General features: G+C 41.2%; 1 protein-coding gene across 2 annotated transcripts in view; it reads left to right on the top strand.

Moving 5' to 3' along the window:
* Window positions 1-15,868, top strand: part of LOC122563341 (lysine-specific demethylase 5B-like) — a 231,711-nt gene that overhangs the window by 708 nt on the left and 215,135 nt on the right. For both annotated transcript variants that reach the window (XM_043717091.1, XM_043717092.1), the window contains exons 2-4: window positions 165-242; window positions 765-887; window positions 2,177-2,347. In XM_043717091.1, the coding sequence (XP_043573026.1) occupies window positions 165-242; window positions 765-887; window positions 2,177-2,347 (372 nt within the window). The remainder of the gene's footprint in view (window positions 1-164; window positions 243-764; window positions 888-2,176; window positions 2,348-15,868) is intronic.

Below are 15,868 nucleotides of genomic sequence, written 5' to 3' on the forward strand. Positions count from 1 at the left end.
GGGTGAAAGAGGGAGGGAGGGAGGGTTGGTGAAAGGTGGGTGGGTTAAAGGGAGCGGTGGGTGAAAGGGTATGGGGAGGGGGTGCTGGCAAAGGTAAATAGGCAGAGGTGGGAGGGAGAGGGTGAAGTTGAGATCGAAGATCAGAACCTCCTCTTTTGTTGTAGAATTGGCAGCCGCCCTTTGCTTGTGATGTTGACAAACTGCACTTCACTCCACGAATTCAGAGACTGAACGAACTAGAGGTATGTTGTCATTTTGGTCTGTTTGTGAATTAGGGTTTTAGACCCATTAGTACTGATTGCCTTGTGTGATAGGTTCTTTGAAATATGGTTTTGTATTGAGGTTTTGCATACCGGTTTTCAAAGTTTCCTGATCGCTGCCCCTCCCTTACTTGAGTCCTGGCCCCTAGCTCGATATTTCGGTTAACATATTTCCTAGTCACTGACACTCTTGCTGTAACTTTGATTGTCCTGTGTGTAAGTAATCTGTGTTCTACATTGCAATGGAATTGTTCAACTGGCTTTGAAGCATTTTATGCTATCCTGAAAATGGATGCTATGTAAAGTTTCATTTTCTATGTTTTCTCTTTGTTTCATGTATCTTGTATACAATATGACAGACATCTTTTTACATACATAACTAAGTGTATGTGAGTTTTTCATTTGAGATGTGTATTTTATAAGTGAAAGTTAATGCATTATCCAATAGGCACAAACTAAAGTTGAATCTGTATAGAATAGAATAATTGTCTGATCTGTTTGCAGGCTCAGACCAGAGTAAAGCTCAATTTTCTCGACCAGATAGCAAAATTCTGGGAGTTGCAGGGCTCAACGTTAAAAATTCCACATGTAGAAAGGAAGATCTTGGACTTGTTTTTACTCAATAAGGTAAGATTTATTATATCTCTGACATTGAGGTGAAGTACATGTCTTAAGAATGTGCACTTGTCTCCATCTCTATCATAATGATTTCACTTTGCTCAACAAACCCCATCAGGTCTGTCTTGCTCTAATCCACGTTATACTCTATCTGTCATGTTCTTACTTCCTCAGCCTGTCCAAATTCTCTTTGCACCATTGCATCAATCATACTTACAACGCACCTTTTTTTTATAATGAGTATTGTCATCTGCAAACTGGGAATAGTACATTTGGTGCACATATTCAAATCATTAATGTAGATTCCGAACAACTTGTTACAAATGTTGCTGCCTAAGTAGGATATTATGGTTACTATTTTCTCCAAAGGTTCTCTCTTTGCAAGATTATTAATTTTTCATTTTTATTGCATAATACTAGTTCCAAAATAGCTGGTTCTGTTGGTTCCTCAACATACTCCTCTCAGAAAACCATCTTATGCGCATTCTAGGAATTTGTCCTCCATGTTAGTTCTCATTAGATCTAAGCATGAATAAGTAGATTGAAGTAACATATGATTACTGCATTATTGTTGTTACTTTAATTTCTAACTTTCAGATTTATACAGTGCCATAGATTATAGCCCATCAGTCATCTGTGGTAAGCAACTCCTACCATTGTTTGTAGTTTTGTTGCTCCAACTACTATACGTTTAGACATTTGATTTCAGTAGATGTTTTGTACTTGAGCAAATGGAGTACAATTTCAAAATGTGTATTAACACAAAAGGAAAAGAGGTGTAACAAAATTGCTTAAAAACTGAGGATTGTGTTGCAGGATTAGGTAGACAATTTGTAAATAAAATCTAATGAGATGAATTTTAAGGAACAAGTACATTTGAGCGAGTACATTCAGCACAAAGTTGCTTACTCAAAGGTCTTAGACCAAAAACATGAATTTTTTTCCCCTCTGAGCTCTGGTATTTTCAGCTTTTATTTCTACTTAAGTGTTCTGGCTTTTCTTTCATCCCTTGCATCTAAAATATTAATAGAAAATTCATGGAAAGAGAAATTTGAAAGTTAAAAGAATGTAGAAACAAGACTTAAATGTATTGAATAAAAAAGTAAGTGATGCAGATACTATAGTGAGAGATGAGCAGGTGGAGATGGGGAGACAGAAAACTTCTGAATTTTGAGTGACCTATTTAAAAGTTTTTGTAGCTCTCATGTCCAGGTATACTTTGGTCATAATAACATTAATTGGTGCAGTGATTTTTATTTTGGCTGTTTATGCTTTGTGGACCTCTGGTTTCTTTTCAGCTTGTTGCAGAAGAAGGTGGATTTGAAATCGTTTGTAAGGAACGGCGATGGTCTAAGATAGCGCACAAGATGGCATATCCACCTGGAAAAGCATTGGGCTCACTTCTTCGATCTCACTATGAGCGTATCCTGTATCCATATAATCTTTTTCAGTCTGGAGCCAGTCTTTTGGTGAGTGTCAGACATCACACTGGTCATCAGTTCTGATGAAGAGTTACCGGACTCAATGTTAACTCTCCTTTCTCCCCACAGACACTGCCAGACCTGCTGAGTTTCTCCAGCAATTTCTGTTTCTATTTCAGATCTTCAGCATCTGGAATTCTTTGTTTTACTTTTGGTGAGTGTGGTGTATTTAAGAGGTTCAAGCTGTCTAACGTATATTCTGTTTCAGGGACTGCTGCCCTTTTGTATTTCGAGGTGAAGAAATACTACAGTTTTACTGAACCTTGTTCATTTCTCATGATGGTGTACTGTGTTCAGTTATAAGCACTGTGCCTTGGTGACTAGTCTCTTGCATAGAAGAGACACAGTGCAGAATCATCAGGTAAAAACTGGGATTCATGAGGCTTAAGATGTAAGGATAGACTGTAAAATGTTTTGTATTTCCTATCTAGGCCTTAAAAAGAGATTATCTGGAATGATTACAAACAATTCAGGGCAAAACGATAAAGCAGAACCATATAGGTAGTGTACCCCTAGATTCCTCCCTGAGCCATGTGCTTAAGGTAAATAACATTAGAGAGTGAAAGTATGGCTCCGAGATTCTGCTGGGAGAAATGGGTTTATAACTCAGGAGGCACAGGTATTAGTACAGTGAAAAGAGGTGGTCATTCACTTTAGCCAGACTTCATTTGAACCAGTTGGGACCAATGTCCTGGTGAATCACGGACCTAGTGTTGTAGATGGGGCTGTATGCTGATTTAGTCATAGGGCGGTGTGGGGTGTACAGGTGAAGGTCAATTTATAGAATCAAAAATAAATATTAGTTCAAGGCAGCAGGATTGTGAAGAGTGAATGATGATCAGGGTGACAGGAAGGGATATAAAGTATATGCAGAAGAGTTCAACTCGAGCTAAAACCAGAGTAAGTGGTAATGGTAAAAAGGTTTTTTAAAAAAACCCATAAGAACAGAAGCGTGGGTCGGAGTGGGCCTGTTGCAGGGACCACTTGCTGTCCTCTAATACTCAGTTTATACTCCAAGTTTATTTTCTTTGATCTTTGAAAAAACAAAGTTTACCAGGTCTCTAGCTTACTACTAATCATTGCCACATTGCTTTTTTTTCAATTTGCTACTGTCCTTGATTGCCCAGGTTAACCTTGGTTGACTCTTCCCAATGAGGAAGAAGAATTCTGCAAAGGGGAGCTATCTTGAACATATGGCTCTTTTATCGGAACGTATGCAGCATTTCTAACAAGATAGTGGAGTTGAAGGCACACGTAGAATAAATGAGCATGACTTGGTACGTGTTACAGATACGTAGCTCCAGTGTGACTAGGAGTGTGAACTTAATAAATGATACTTGACTTTTCAGAAGAGCAGTCAAAACGTACAAGGTGGGGTATGCTTGCATATTGAGTTGACAAACAGGCAAAGGTAATGTGAAGGATGAATTTCTGGAGTGCATCAGGGATTGTTTCATAGAACTGTATTGGAAAGCCTACCTGGAACACCTATGTAGATCTGTTAATATGTAACAATGAAAAATCTATTAAATCTTTGGAGGGTAGTGATCATAAAATGATAGAATTTAAAATGCAGCTTGTGTGAAAGTAACTGTCAAAGCAGTATCCTCCCTTAAGGGCATCTGTGTGGGAGGAAAGGTGTCTAAAGCAGGCTGAAAATATAGATTAAAGGGCAAGTAGCTGAGCAATGGCAGAAATTTATGCAGATATTTCATAACGCTTAGCAAAACATTATTCTGGTCAAAAAGAAGGATTTGATGATAAGGATGAAACCACCTGTAGCTAACAAAGACAGTCAAGGACATTCCAATCAAGGTCTATGGCATTACAAAATGGCAAAACAAAGTAGTTGTAGACCAGATGACTGGGAACATTTTTTAAGGAGCCAGAAAGTGAATAACTAAAAAAAAGATGGAGAAAGTTGATTACAAAAGCAAGTTAGCAAGAAATATAAAAAGACAAACAAAAAGTTCTCCAGTATATAAGAAAAAATTTAGCTAAAGTAAATGTGGGACGCTTGGACAAGGCAGCTGAGGCATTAATAATGGGAAGCAGTGTAATGGGGGATGATTTAAAGCAATATTTTTGTGTTGATCTTCATGATGGAGGACACTATATAAACATCCCAAAGATGATAACAGATAAACAAGGTGTTGATGGAAGGAATAATCCTGCAGCAGTGTCTATCACTTCCTATCGGAAGGATGTTGTGAAACTTGAAAGGGTTCACAAAGGATTTACAAGAATGTTGCAGGGGTTGGAGGATTTGAGCTATAGGGAGAGGTTGAATAGGCGAGGGCTGTTTTCCGTGGAGCGTCGTAGGCTGAGGGGTGACCTTGTAGAGGTTTATAAAATCATGAGGGGCATGGATATGATAAACAGACAAAGTCTTTTCCCTGGGGTCGGGAAGTCCAGAATTAGAGGGCATAGGTTTAAGGTGAGAGGGGAAAGATATAAAAGAGACCTAAGGGGCAACTTTTTCACGCAGAAGGTGGTACGTGTATGGAATGAGCTGCCAGAGGAAGTGATGGAGGTGACTATAATTGCAACATTTAAAAGGCATCTGGATGGGAATATTAATAAGAAGGGTTTGGAGGGGTATGGGCCAGATGTTGGCAGGTGGAAGTAAATTGGATTGGGATACCTGGTCAGTGGACGAGTTGGACCGAAGGGTCTGTTTCCGTGCTGTACATCTCTATGACTAGGAACAAAGTATTGAACAAAATAATAGGACTGAAGGGTAGGCATGTTACCAAGACCTGATGACCAGGAAGTGGCTGCAGAGGTATTGGAGATGTTGATTAACATATTCTGGAACTTGCTGTTTCCGTGGGGCAGGTTCCAGCAGGTGAAAATAGCTACTGGCACCCTTGTTCAGGAAGGGAGAGAGTCAGAAAGCAGGAAACTAGGCCAATTAATCTAATATCTATCATTGGGAAAAATGCTTGTGATCTTTAATAAGGAAGAAAAAATGCATTTGGAATTGCCACTTTTCTAAGTCTTACACTGAATGACCAGCATTTAGGTGACCTGTTTGAATTAGGCTGCTTCTACCTCTGTGAAATGTCCCAGTGCTTCTGTTTGGGGAGAAGGTGGTGATATCACTGGCCTATTAATCCAGATTATACTCTGAGCATGGGTTTGCATCTCATCACAGCAGCTTGTAGAGTTGCTTGGTTAGCAGAGAGAGCTGAACCTGTGGGTGGCATGTGCAGGCTGTGTTTGAAAAGCAATCCAAATTGACAGTGCAAGCTCGCTATTTGAGGTGCAGAAGACCAACGTACGATGAGGTTTCTATTATACAGTCTTCAAAGTGAAACCTGGTCTTCAGATCAAGTAGTGTTTAAGGTTTAAAACATATATTAAGATTCCTAGTATATATTCGGTAGTTTTCAGGCAAAAGGAGGTAAACATAAACAAGTAATTGAGTCGGTCATGGCATGGCAGTTTAGCTAGTTAGAATGCACCTTTTGTGTTACTTGGTGTCCAGAGTGACTGCAGGAAGTGTCTGTAGCTGAAGCTACTCCATCCATGTTTTGGATCTGGAAAAGTGCTCACTGAGGTGCATGTGCAAAGCTAAGATCAACCGTGAAGATAAACTGAACATGCAGAAAGGTGACTACCACACAATGTTCTTTTTTTAAAAAAAAATAGCATCAGCTAATGTTGTATTGCGTCTGTTTCCTTCTCTAATGGAGCTTCCATTTTTTGGATATTGCTGCGGCCGATGGTACTTGATGCATTTCTCTGAGAAACCAAGTCTGCAGTGAACCTGCACAGGATTTGGATGGAAGTGGAAGGGTGATAGTAATAAAAAAAAAAGTATTGTAACCAGACGGGACTAATGTGCAGTGAGTCAGTCTCCCATTGAAGTATTGGGAGGAGCTAGTACAAAGCAACGTATGAGTAAAGTGGTGAATCTAGTATAAAGCAGTGTGGGTGGCGTGTGTTGAATTTAGTGAAATATTGCTGAGAGGGTGCACCTTTGAATAGAGTATTTATAGTCATTTTTTTTTCACAAATTAAAAGTCACCATACCATAGTGCCTATATTAATAACTAGGCATAGATTTTTAAAAGAAACGACAAAGTACATCTTAGTTCAATTTATGGCTCCTGGGCTCAGAAAGAGTCCACTATGCTGGGCTGCTGGAATACTGGACCAAAAGCTGCCACTGAAACAGGTCATCCATGCCAGTTGGAATCCCAAGCCACAAGATTCTCCAGAATCTGCCCCAAGGATCAATCTTGTCGCCAGTCCTGGGAAGGAAAACATTGCACAAGTCGCCCAAAGGAAACCCAGGCCACTCGATGCTGGGCTGAAACCCCCTGAATGCCAATGGCCTCTGCAAGTGTAACAACTGATTATCGGGTTCCTTTGCTCACCCCTCCACCAGCCATCTCACCTGTGTTGCTTCCAGAGTCCCACTTGAGGCTCTCCAGGCACCTCGCCACCATCTGTCAGGTCATGGACCTGAGCCATCACTAAACTTCACTATAACACACAAGCCTTCATACCGCATTCCAACAAAAAAGCAGTAAAAGAAGAGAAGGGGTAAGGTCACTACCAAGAGGATAGATGAGGGTAGGGCAGTGGATGTTGTCTATATGCACTTGGGTAAGGCCTTTGATAAGGTCTGGCAATGTAGGCTAGTCACGAAGATTAGGTTGCATGCAATCCAGGGAGAGCTAGCTGATTGGTAGGAAGCAGAAGGTGATGGTTGAAGATGGTTTCTCGGACTGGATGCCTATCTGGAGACTAGTGGTGTGCCACAGGAGTCGATGCTGGAACTGTTTTGTTATTTAAATAAATTATCTGGATGTGAATATACAAGGAATGATTAAATTTGCGAATGATACAAAATTAGGAGGTATCGTTGATGGTGAGGAAGGCTATCAAAAATTAGAGGGAATTTGATGAGATGGGGAAGCAGGCGGAGGATTGGCAAATGCAATTCAGTACAGATATTTGGGAGGTGTTGCATTTTGGAAAGTCAAGCCAAGGTAGGACTCATACCGTAAATGGTAAGGTCCTGAGAAATGTGGAACAGAGGGAACTAGGAGTACAAGTACATAGTTTATTGAAAGCAGCGTCACAGGTAGACAGGGTGGTGAGGAAGGCATTTAACATGCTGGTCTTCATCATCGAGGCATTAAGTGTAGGAATTGGGACGTTGTGTTACAGTTGTACAAGCCATTGGTGGGGCCACACTTGGAGTATTATGTGCAGTTTTGGTCACCCTGTTATAAGAAAGACCTAGCTAAACTGGAAATAGTGCAAAGAGCACTTACAAAAGATGTTGCCAGGACGAGTAGGCCTGAATTATAAGGAGAGGTTCACCAGTATAGGATTTTCCTCCTTGGAATGGAGGAGAATGAAGGGTGACCTTATTACGGTCTATAAAATTGAGGAGCATAGATGGGACAATTACATATAGCCATTTTTCCCCAGGGATGAGGAATTGGAAACTAGAGGACATAGATTTAAGGTGAGGGGAAAGATTTTAGAAGGACATGATGGGCAACTTCTTCAGAGTGGTACGAGTGTGAAATGGGCTGCCAGAGAAAGTGGTTGAGGTAGGTACAGTAGCAATATTTAAAAAACATATAGATAGGTACTTGGATGGGAAGGGTTTGGAAGGATGTGGACCAAATGCAGGCAGTTGAAACTAGCTGAACGGGCATCATGGTCAGCATTGACCAGTTTAATTCTCTGCTTGAGTTCTTGCCTACTTTCTTTATATTCCTCATGGGCCATGTCCGATTTTAGCTTTCTATAGCTTACATAAGCTGCTTTTTTCCTTTTTGACTAAGTTCACAATCAATCTCATTATCCAAGGGTCCCTTACCTTGCCATCCTTCTCCTTCCTCCTCACTGGAACATGCAGGTTTTGAACTCTGATAAGCAGGTCTTTAAACAAATGAAGACTTGTCTGACACAATAACTCCTCTTAATTAACACTCCTTAGCCCCTGACAGTTTACCCTCCCCTAATTTAGTACCATGCCATAAGGTTCTGATGCATCTTTGTTCATACCAATCTTTACACTCAAGATGTTTGGATCTCTGTTTCCAAGATGTTCTCCCACTGGAAAGTCAGTCACCTGACCAGGTTCATTAGCCAATCCAAAGTCCAGTATGGCCCCTCCTCTGGTTGGCCGATCCACATACTGTTTCAAGAAACTCTCTTGGAATGCACTTAACAAATATGCTTTCGGAAACATACAACTGTCGTCCTCAACTATTAACCACTCAACCAATCTTCGTGTCATCTGCAAATCTGATGAGTGTTTTCCTCACATTTTCATCCATGTAATTTATGAATATAACAACCCATAAGGGTCCCAATACTGATCCTTGTGGTACACCGCTGAACACCGGCCTCCAGTCGTTCGAACAGCTTTCTATCATTACCCTTTGTGGTCCAATTGCTAAGTCAGTTTCTGATCCATCTTGCCAAGTTTCCCTTAATTCCATGTTCTTGAACCTTTTCAAAAGTCTCCCATGTGAAACCTTATCAAAATCCTTGCCAAAATCCATATAAATGACTTCATCTGGACTATCCCTCATACAAACACGTGATCACACTTCCAACAAATTCTAAAAAATTTGTTGGGCGTAACATTCCTCTGACAAAACCAGTTTGACTATCCCTAATTAACCTCTACCCTTCCAAGTCTGTATTAATTTGGTCCTTCAGAATTTTTTCCAATAGTTTCCTTGCCACTGATATGAAACCCGCTGTTCTGTAATTTCCCGGTTCATCTCCTATCGACCTTAAAAAAAAAGGAACCATACTAGCCGTCCTCCAGTCCTCTGGCACTTCTCCAGAGAGAAACTTTTAAAAATTTGTCAAAACTTTACTATCTTGCTTCCTACATCAGCCTGGGGTGCATTTCATCCGAGCCAGGGATTTGCCAGTTTTCAAATCCAATACCTCTTCATATCCTACGTCAAACTGTGCAAGTTCCTCGTACTCCCTTTTCTTCAATTCCACCTTCTCTTCGGTCTTCACTTTGGAAAAGAAGTAGTATTCATCTAACACTCTTTCCAATGTCCTGAAGCTTCTCACGCAGGTTGCCCCCTTGGTCCCTAATTGGCGCTACTCTGACCCTAGTTAAACTCTTTTGTTTAATGTATTTATAAAATATCTTGGGATTCTTTCAAATCCTGCTCGACGTCCTTCTGCCCCCTTTTTGCTCTTCTAATTTCTTTCTAAGTTCAGTCCTGCACTTCAAATATCTAAAATATCAAATATAAAATACATCAGGTTTCCTTGCCAGTGTTTGACCTGGTGCCATGAGATTTCTTGAGTGATGAGGACTCCCAGGGTAACCTGCAGGACAGGACGTATCCAAGGTTGGTGGTGGTGTCTGAAACATTGTAAAATATGGTTTCTGTGTATGTCTGTTAGGCTGTAACTTGACTGTGAGACAGATCTCTCAATTTTGGCACTATCCCCAGATGTTAGTAAGGAGGATTGCAGGGTTGACAGGGCTTTTTCACCTCTTATTGTTTCTGGTGCTTTGGTTGATGCTAGGAGGTCTGACTAGCTTTTTTTAAACTTACCAATGATTTCTTTATAATAGAGAAGCTTGATAGCCATTTTAGAGGGCATTTGTGATCACCAACTGACCAGGTGAGAATGTCACTCTCCTTTTTCTAAAGGACATTACGAAAGCTGGTGTTTTTTTTTAATCAGTAGTTTCAAGGTTATTAGACTTTTGAATTCAGTTTAAAAAAAAAAAAATCTGGAATACAAATTACACTATCTGACAGGGTGAGGTATGAGACTGATCTTCAGAAATTGCTAAAATAGATGGAAAGGCAAGTTGAGGAAAGGATACAAATACTTTACGCAAATGGGTAAAAGTTGGCAAATGGAATGTAGTGTGGGAAAGTGTGAAAGTTGTTCATTGATAGTAGAGGAAAAGAGGAGGTATTATTTACATGGAGGAAAACTGCAGAAAGCTGCAACACAAAGGGACTTTGGGGAACTTGTGTACAAAACACAGCTAGCACACGGGTGCAGAGATAATCGGGAAATCTAGTGGAATGTTGGCCTTTATTTCAATGGGGTTGGCGTATGAAAGAAGTGGAAATCTTGCTGCAACTGTACAAGGTGTTGGTGCGACTACATCTGGAGTACTACAAAGAGTTTTGGTCTCCTTATTCAAGGAAAGATATCACTTCATAGGATGCAGTTCAGAGAGGGTTCATGAGGATAATCCCTGGTATTGGGGATTGTCATTTGAGCAAAAGCTAAATAGGTTGGGACTCTGGAATTTAGAGAGATGAGAGGTGATCCTATTGAAACGTGCAGGATTATTAAGGACCTTGTCAGGATAGATATTGAGAGGATGATTTCCTTCTTCGGAGAATCCAAGATCAGAGGGCACAGTCCAAATTAAGGGGCACCAATTTAAGATGAGGATGATAGGAATTTCTCCTGAGGGTTGTGGCTCTTTGAAAATCCTTGCTGCAAAGATCTGTGGGGTTAGGATTTTTGTGTCTATTTAAGGCTGAAATAGGTAAGTGGGTTCTTGATCAGTAGGGGAGTCAAGGGTGATGATAAATGCAGGAAGGTAAATCAGCCATAATCCTGTTGAATGGTGGAGCTCACTCGAGGGACTGAAAGGCCTATTCCAGTTTCTATTTCTCATAATCTTAAGGAAATATGAAAGGCCTTCAGAATGTTACTTGGGGGTTTTTCCCATATTTGCTCATGGGCTGGCTACTGTTCATTGTCTTTCCCTTGAATCTTTTGATTAAAAGTCTTGCAATAATGTCACTAGGCCATTGTAGAAAGCATTACCAGAATTAGTGGACATGTGTGTTTGAAGGGAATCGTATTTGACTAATCTACTAGATTATTTTGAGGATGGTAGCTGGTAGAATAAGATGAGCAAAAAGCAGTAGATGTGTTGTATTTGAACTTCACCTTTTTTGTAAAGGTATCCTGAGCCTAGAGGGCAAAGATGAAGCACACAGCTGTGGCTTGAATTGGTTGACAGAATTGAATCTACGGGAATAAATAGCTTTTTTTCTGGATGGTAACCTGTGACTTGTGATGTACTGCATGGATCAGTGTTTTGGTCACAGCTATATGTAATGTATATAAATTACTTGGATGAAGGAAACAAATACAACATTTCTAAATTTACTGAATGCAAAGCTGAGATTGTGAATTATGAGGATTGTAGGAGTCTTCAGGGTAATCGAAACAACTGTGGACAAGCATGTGGCAGATACAGTATAAATATGGCTAAATGTGAAATTACAAACTTTGTGGAAAACCCATCAGGTTTCCTTGCCCATGTTTGTCCTGGGGTGACATGATGGCTCAGTGGTTAGTACTGCTGCCTCATAGCACCAGGGACCCGGGTTTGATTCCCATTTTGGGCCACTGTGGAGTTTGCACATTCCCCCAGTATCTGTGTGGGTTTGCTGTAGTTTCCTCTCTCAATCCAAAGATATGCAGATCAGGTGAATTGGCCATGTTAAATTGCCCATATGTTAGGTGCAATAGTCAGGGGTAAATGTAAAGGTTGGGATACAGAGGTTCGGTGTGGAATTGTGGACTTCTGGTTCCATTGGTTAGAACTAGAAAGAGACTGTGTACGTAATGAGTGAGCTGCGAAGTGTGATGTTTCAAAAGTTGGAATATTAAGTTATTAACTGTGACTTATAATCTGAGCCACATATAAATTTGTGTAGGATGTGTCAAGTCAGAGATGAATATGTAGTCAAAGACTGTGTGGGAGAAGTAAGATGCAGTTTGTGGGCGCCCGTACTGGGGAAAGTGGGACTACGTTGCTGGGACAAGCTGGAGTTGGTTCAGTGTTTTTGTGAACTGTGTACTTGTGGAAATGTGGAAAAATGTGGTATGTTAAAAATGGAAACAAGATGAGGAAAATAATAATATGCCAAATTGATGGTCACAGAAAGGCAGGAAGGGATCAGTAGAAATAACCTAAAATGCACTGATAATGACAAAACAAGAGGCTCTGTATCTGAATGTACATTGCACTTGTAACAAAGTAAATAAGTGTGTATAACCATGAGAAGTATGGCTGCAGGGTGATGTCGATTTGGATCCTGAATTTTGAAGGTACATGGGCATTCAAGAAGAATATAGGAAGCTAGATAAAGGTAGAGGGTTATAGTGTCAATCAATGACTTACAGTAATCACAAAAAAAGTAGGAAAATCTGGAGAAATATTCAGTAATTGTTGTTAAGGGACCTCACTAATCCCATGTGACTTTAGAATTTTATTTTTAAAATCCTACAAATTTATACAACATCAAACTTAAGCATACAACTGTGCAAAAATTAGTGGCAGGGCAGGTGGTCTGCACATGAATTGGATAAATCAGATTGGCAGCAGTAGCTTGAGCGAGGAGTTCATAGAATGCTTTGGAGATGGTTTCTTAGAGCAGCACATTCTGGAACTGACTAGAAAACAGAATATATTATGCTTCATATTGGAAATATATGACAGGATCAATGAATGACTTCAGAATAAACAAACCCTGTGATCAATAGCATTTTAATGGTTGAAGTTTACATCCAGTTGAAAATGAGAAGATTGGGTCTCAGGCTAGTTTTTTTTATATCTAAATAGGGGCCACCATGTGGGCAAGAAAACCAAATTAGCTGAAGATAGCTAAGATACTAGGCTAGGGGATAGATCAATGAAGATGCCATGGGAGGTGTTCAAAATATTCAGAATGAGAATATCATAGAATCTTAGAATCCTTGCACTGCAAAAAAGAAAGAGGCCATTCAGCCCATTGAGTATTAAGAGCAATGGATACTGCTGGGGGGGATGACCTACCAGTGGAAAGCCATAGCAGTCAGTTCTCTGGCACTGAGCCTGACACTCTAGTAAAGAAGGGAAGGGGACAGAATAGAAAAGTACTCATGGTAGGGGACTCGATAGTTAAGGGAATCGACAGGAGATTTTGTGGTCAGGATCGGGATTCCCGGAAGGTATGTTGCCTCCCTGGTGCCAGGGTCCGGACGTCTCTGCTCGGGTGTATAAGGTTCTAAAAGGGGAGCGTGAACAGCCAGAAATCGTGTTACATATTGGCACTAATGATATAGCCAGGAAAAGGATCGAGGATATAAAAAGTGATTTTAGGGAGTTAGGATGGAAGCTACAAAACAGGACGAACAGAGTAATGTTCTCTAGTTTACTACTGGTGCCACAAGATGGCGAGGAATAGGGAGCGGGCGCAGCTTAACACGTGGCTGCGCAGCTGGTGTAGGAGGGAGGGCTTCAGATATGTAGATAATTGGGATGCCTTCTGGGGAAGGTGGGACCTGTACAAGAAGGACGGGTTGCATCTGAACTGGAAGGGGACCAATGTCCTGGGTGGAAGGTTTGCTCGAGTAGTTCGAGAGGGTTTAAACTAGTATGGCAGGGGGGTGGGAACCTGAGCTGTATACCGGAGGTGAGAGTTAATGCAGATGAGGCAATAGCAAGAGGTAGACCAGCTCGTGGGAAGGATTTTCCTGGGAAGGAACCAAGGGATCAGTTTGTGTGTTTGCTTTAACACCAGGAGTATCAGGAATAAAAGTGATGAACTTAGAGCATGGATCAGTACCTGGTGCTATGATGTTGTGGCCATAACAGAGACATGGGTTTCTCAGGGGCAGGAATGGTTGCTGGATGTTCCAGGGTTTAGAGCATTTAAAAAGAATAGGGAGAGGGGGAAAAAAGAGGAGGGGGTGTGGCACTACTAATCAGAGAGGGTATCACAGCTCCAGAAGCTTCCATTGTTGAGGAAGATATGCCTACTGAGTCAGTATGGGTGGAAATTAGGAACAGTAAGTGAGCAGTCACCTCGTTAGGGGTTTACTACAGGCCCCCCAATAGCAGCAGGGAGATTGAAGAAAGCATAGGTCGGCAGATTTTGGAAAAGTGTGGACGTAGTAGGATTGTTGTAATGGGTGACTTTAACTTTCCCAATATTGATTGGAACCTCCTTCGAGCAGAAGATTTGAATGGAGCTGTTTTTGTAAGGTGTGTTCAGGAGGGTTTCCTAACCCAGTACGTTGACAGGCTAACAAGGGGAGAGGACTTGGTGCTCGGAAACCAGCTGGGGCAGGTATCAGATCTTGTGGGACAACATTTTGGTGATAGTGACCACAACTGCCTCTCATTCTACATAGCTATGGAGAAGGAGAGGATTAGGCAAAATGGGAGGATATTTAATTGGGGAAGAGGAAACTATGATGCGATTAGACATGAGTTTGGAAACATGGATTGAGACCAATTGTTCCCTGGTAAAGGCACTATAGACGTGGAGACTGTTTAAGGAACAATTGTTGCATGTGATGAATAAATATGTCCCTCTGAGACAGGCAGGAAGTGGTAAGATAAAGAAACCTTGGATGACGAGAGTGGTGGAGCTTCTCATCAAAAGGAAAAAGGTAGCTTACATAAGGTGGAGGAAGCTAGGGTCAAGCTCAGCTCTAGAGGATTACAGGCAGGTGAGGAAGGAGCTCAAAAATGGTCTGAGGAGAGCCAGGAGGGGGCGCGAGAAAGGCTTGGCAGAACAGATTAGGGAGAACACAAAGGCATTTTACACTTATGTGAGGAATAAGAGCATTCAAAGAAAGAGTAGGGTCGATCAGGGATAGCATAGGAAATTTGTGTGTGGAGCCTGAGGAGGTAGGGGAAGCCCTAAATGAGTTTTTTGCTTCTGTCTTTACGAAAGAAACAAATTTTGTAGTGAATGAAACCTTTTAAAGAGCAGGTATGCATGCTGGAATGGATAGAGATAGAGGAAGCTGATGTGCTGAAAATTTTGTCAAACGTTAAGATTGACAAGTCGCTAGGCCCGGACCAGATTTGTCCTCGGCTGCTTTGGGAAACGAGAAATGCGATTGCTTCGCCACTTGCGAAGATCTTTGCATCCTCGCTCTCCACTGGAGTCGTACCTGAGGACTGGAGAGAGACAAATGTAATTCCTCTCTTCAAGAAAGGAAATAGGGAAATCCCCGGCAATTACAGACCAGTAAGTCTCAAGTCTGTCGTCTGCAAGGTGTTAGAAAGGATTCTGACAGATAGGATTTATGACCATCTGGAAGAGCATGGCTTGATTAAATGCAGTCAACACTGCTTTGTGAGGGGCAGGTCATGCCTCACCAAACCTTATTGAGTTCTTTGAGGATGTGACTAGAAAAGTTGATGAGGGTCGAGCTGTGCATCCGGTGTATATAGACTTCAGCAAGGCATTTGATAAGGTTCCCCATGGTAGGCTCATTCAGAAGGTCAGGAGGAATGGGATACAGGGGAACTTGGCTGTCTGGATACAGAATTGGCTGGCTAACAAGACAGCGAGTGGTAGTAGAAAGAAAATATTCTGCCTGGAAGTCAGTGGCGAGTGGTGTTCCATAGGGCTCTGTCTTTGTAATGTTTGTACTGTTTGTAATTTTTATTAATGACTTGGATGAGGGGATTGAAGGATGGGTCAGCAAGTTTGCAGATGACACAAAGGT

This window comes from Chiloscyllium plagiosum, chromosome 26, assembly GCF_004010195.1.
Source record: "Chiloscyllium plagiosum isolate BGI_BamShark_2017 chromosome 26, ASM401019v2, whole genome shotgun sequence".
Classification (NCBI taxonomy): Eukaryota; Metazoa; Chordata; class Chondrichthyes; order Orectolobiformes; family Hemiscylliidae; genus Chiloscyllium; species Chiloscyllium plagiosum.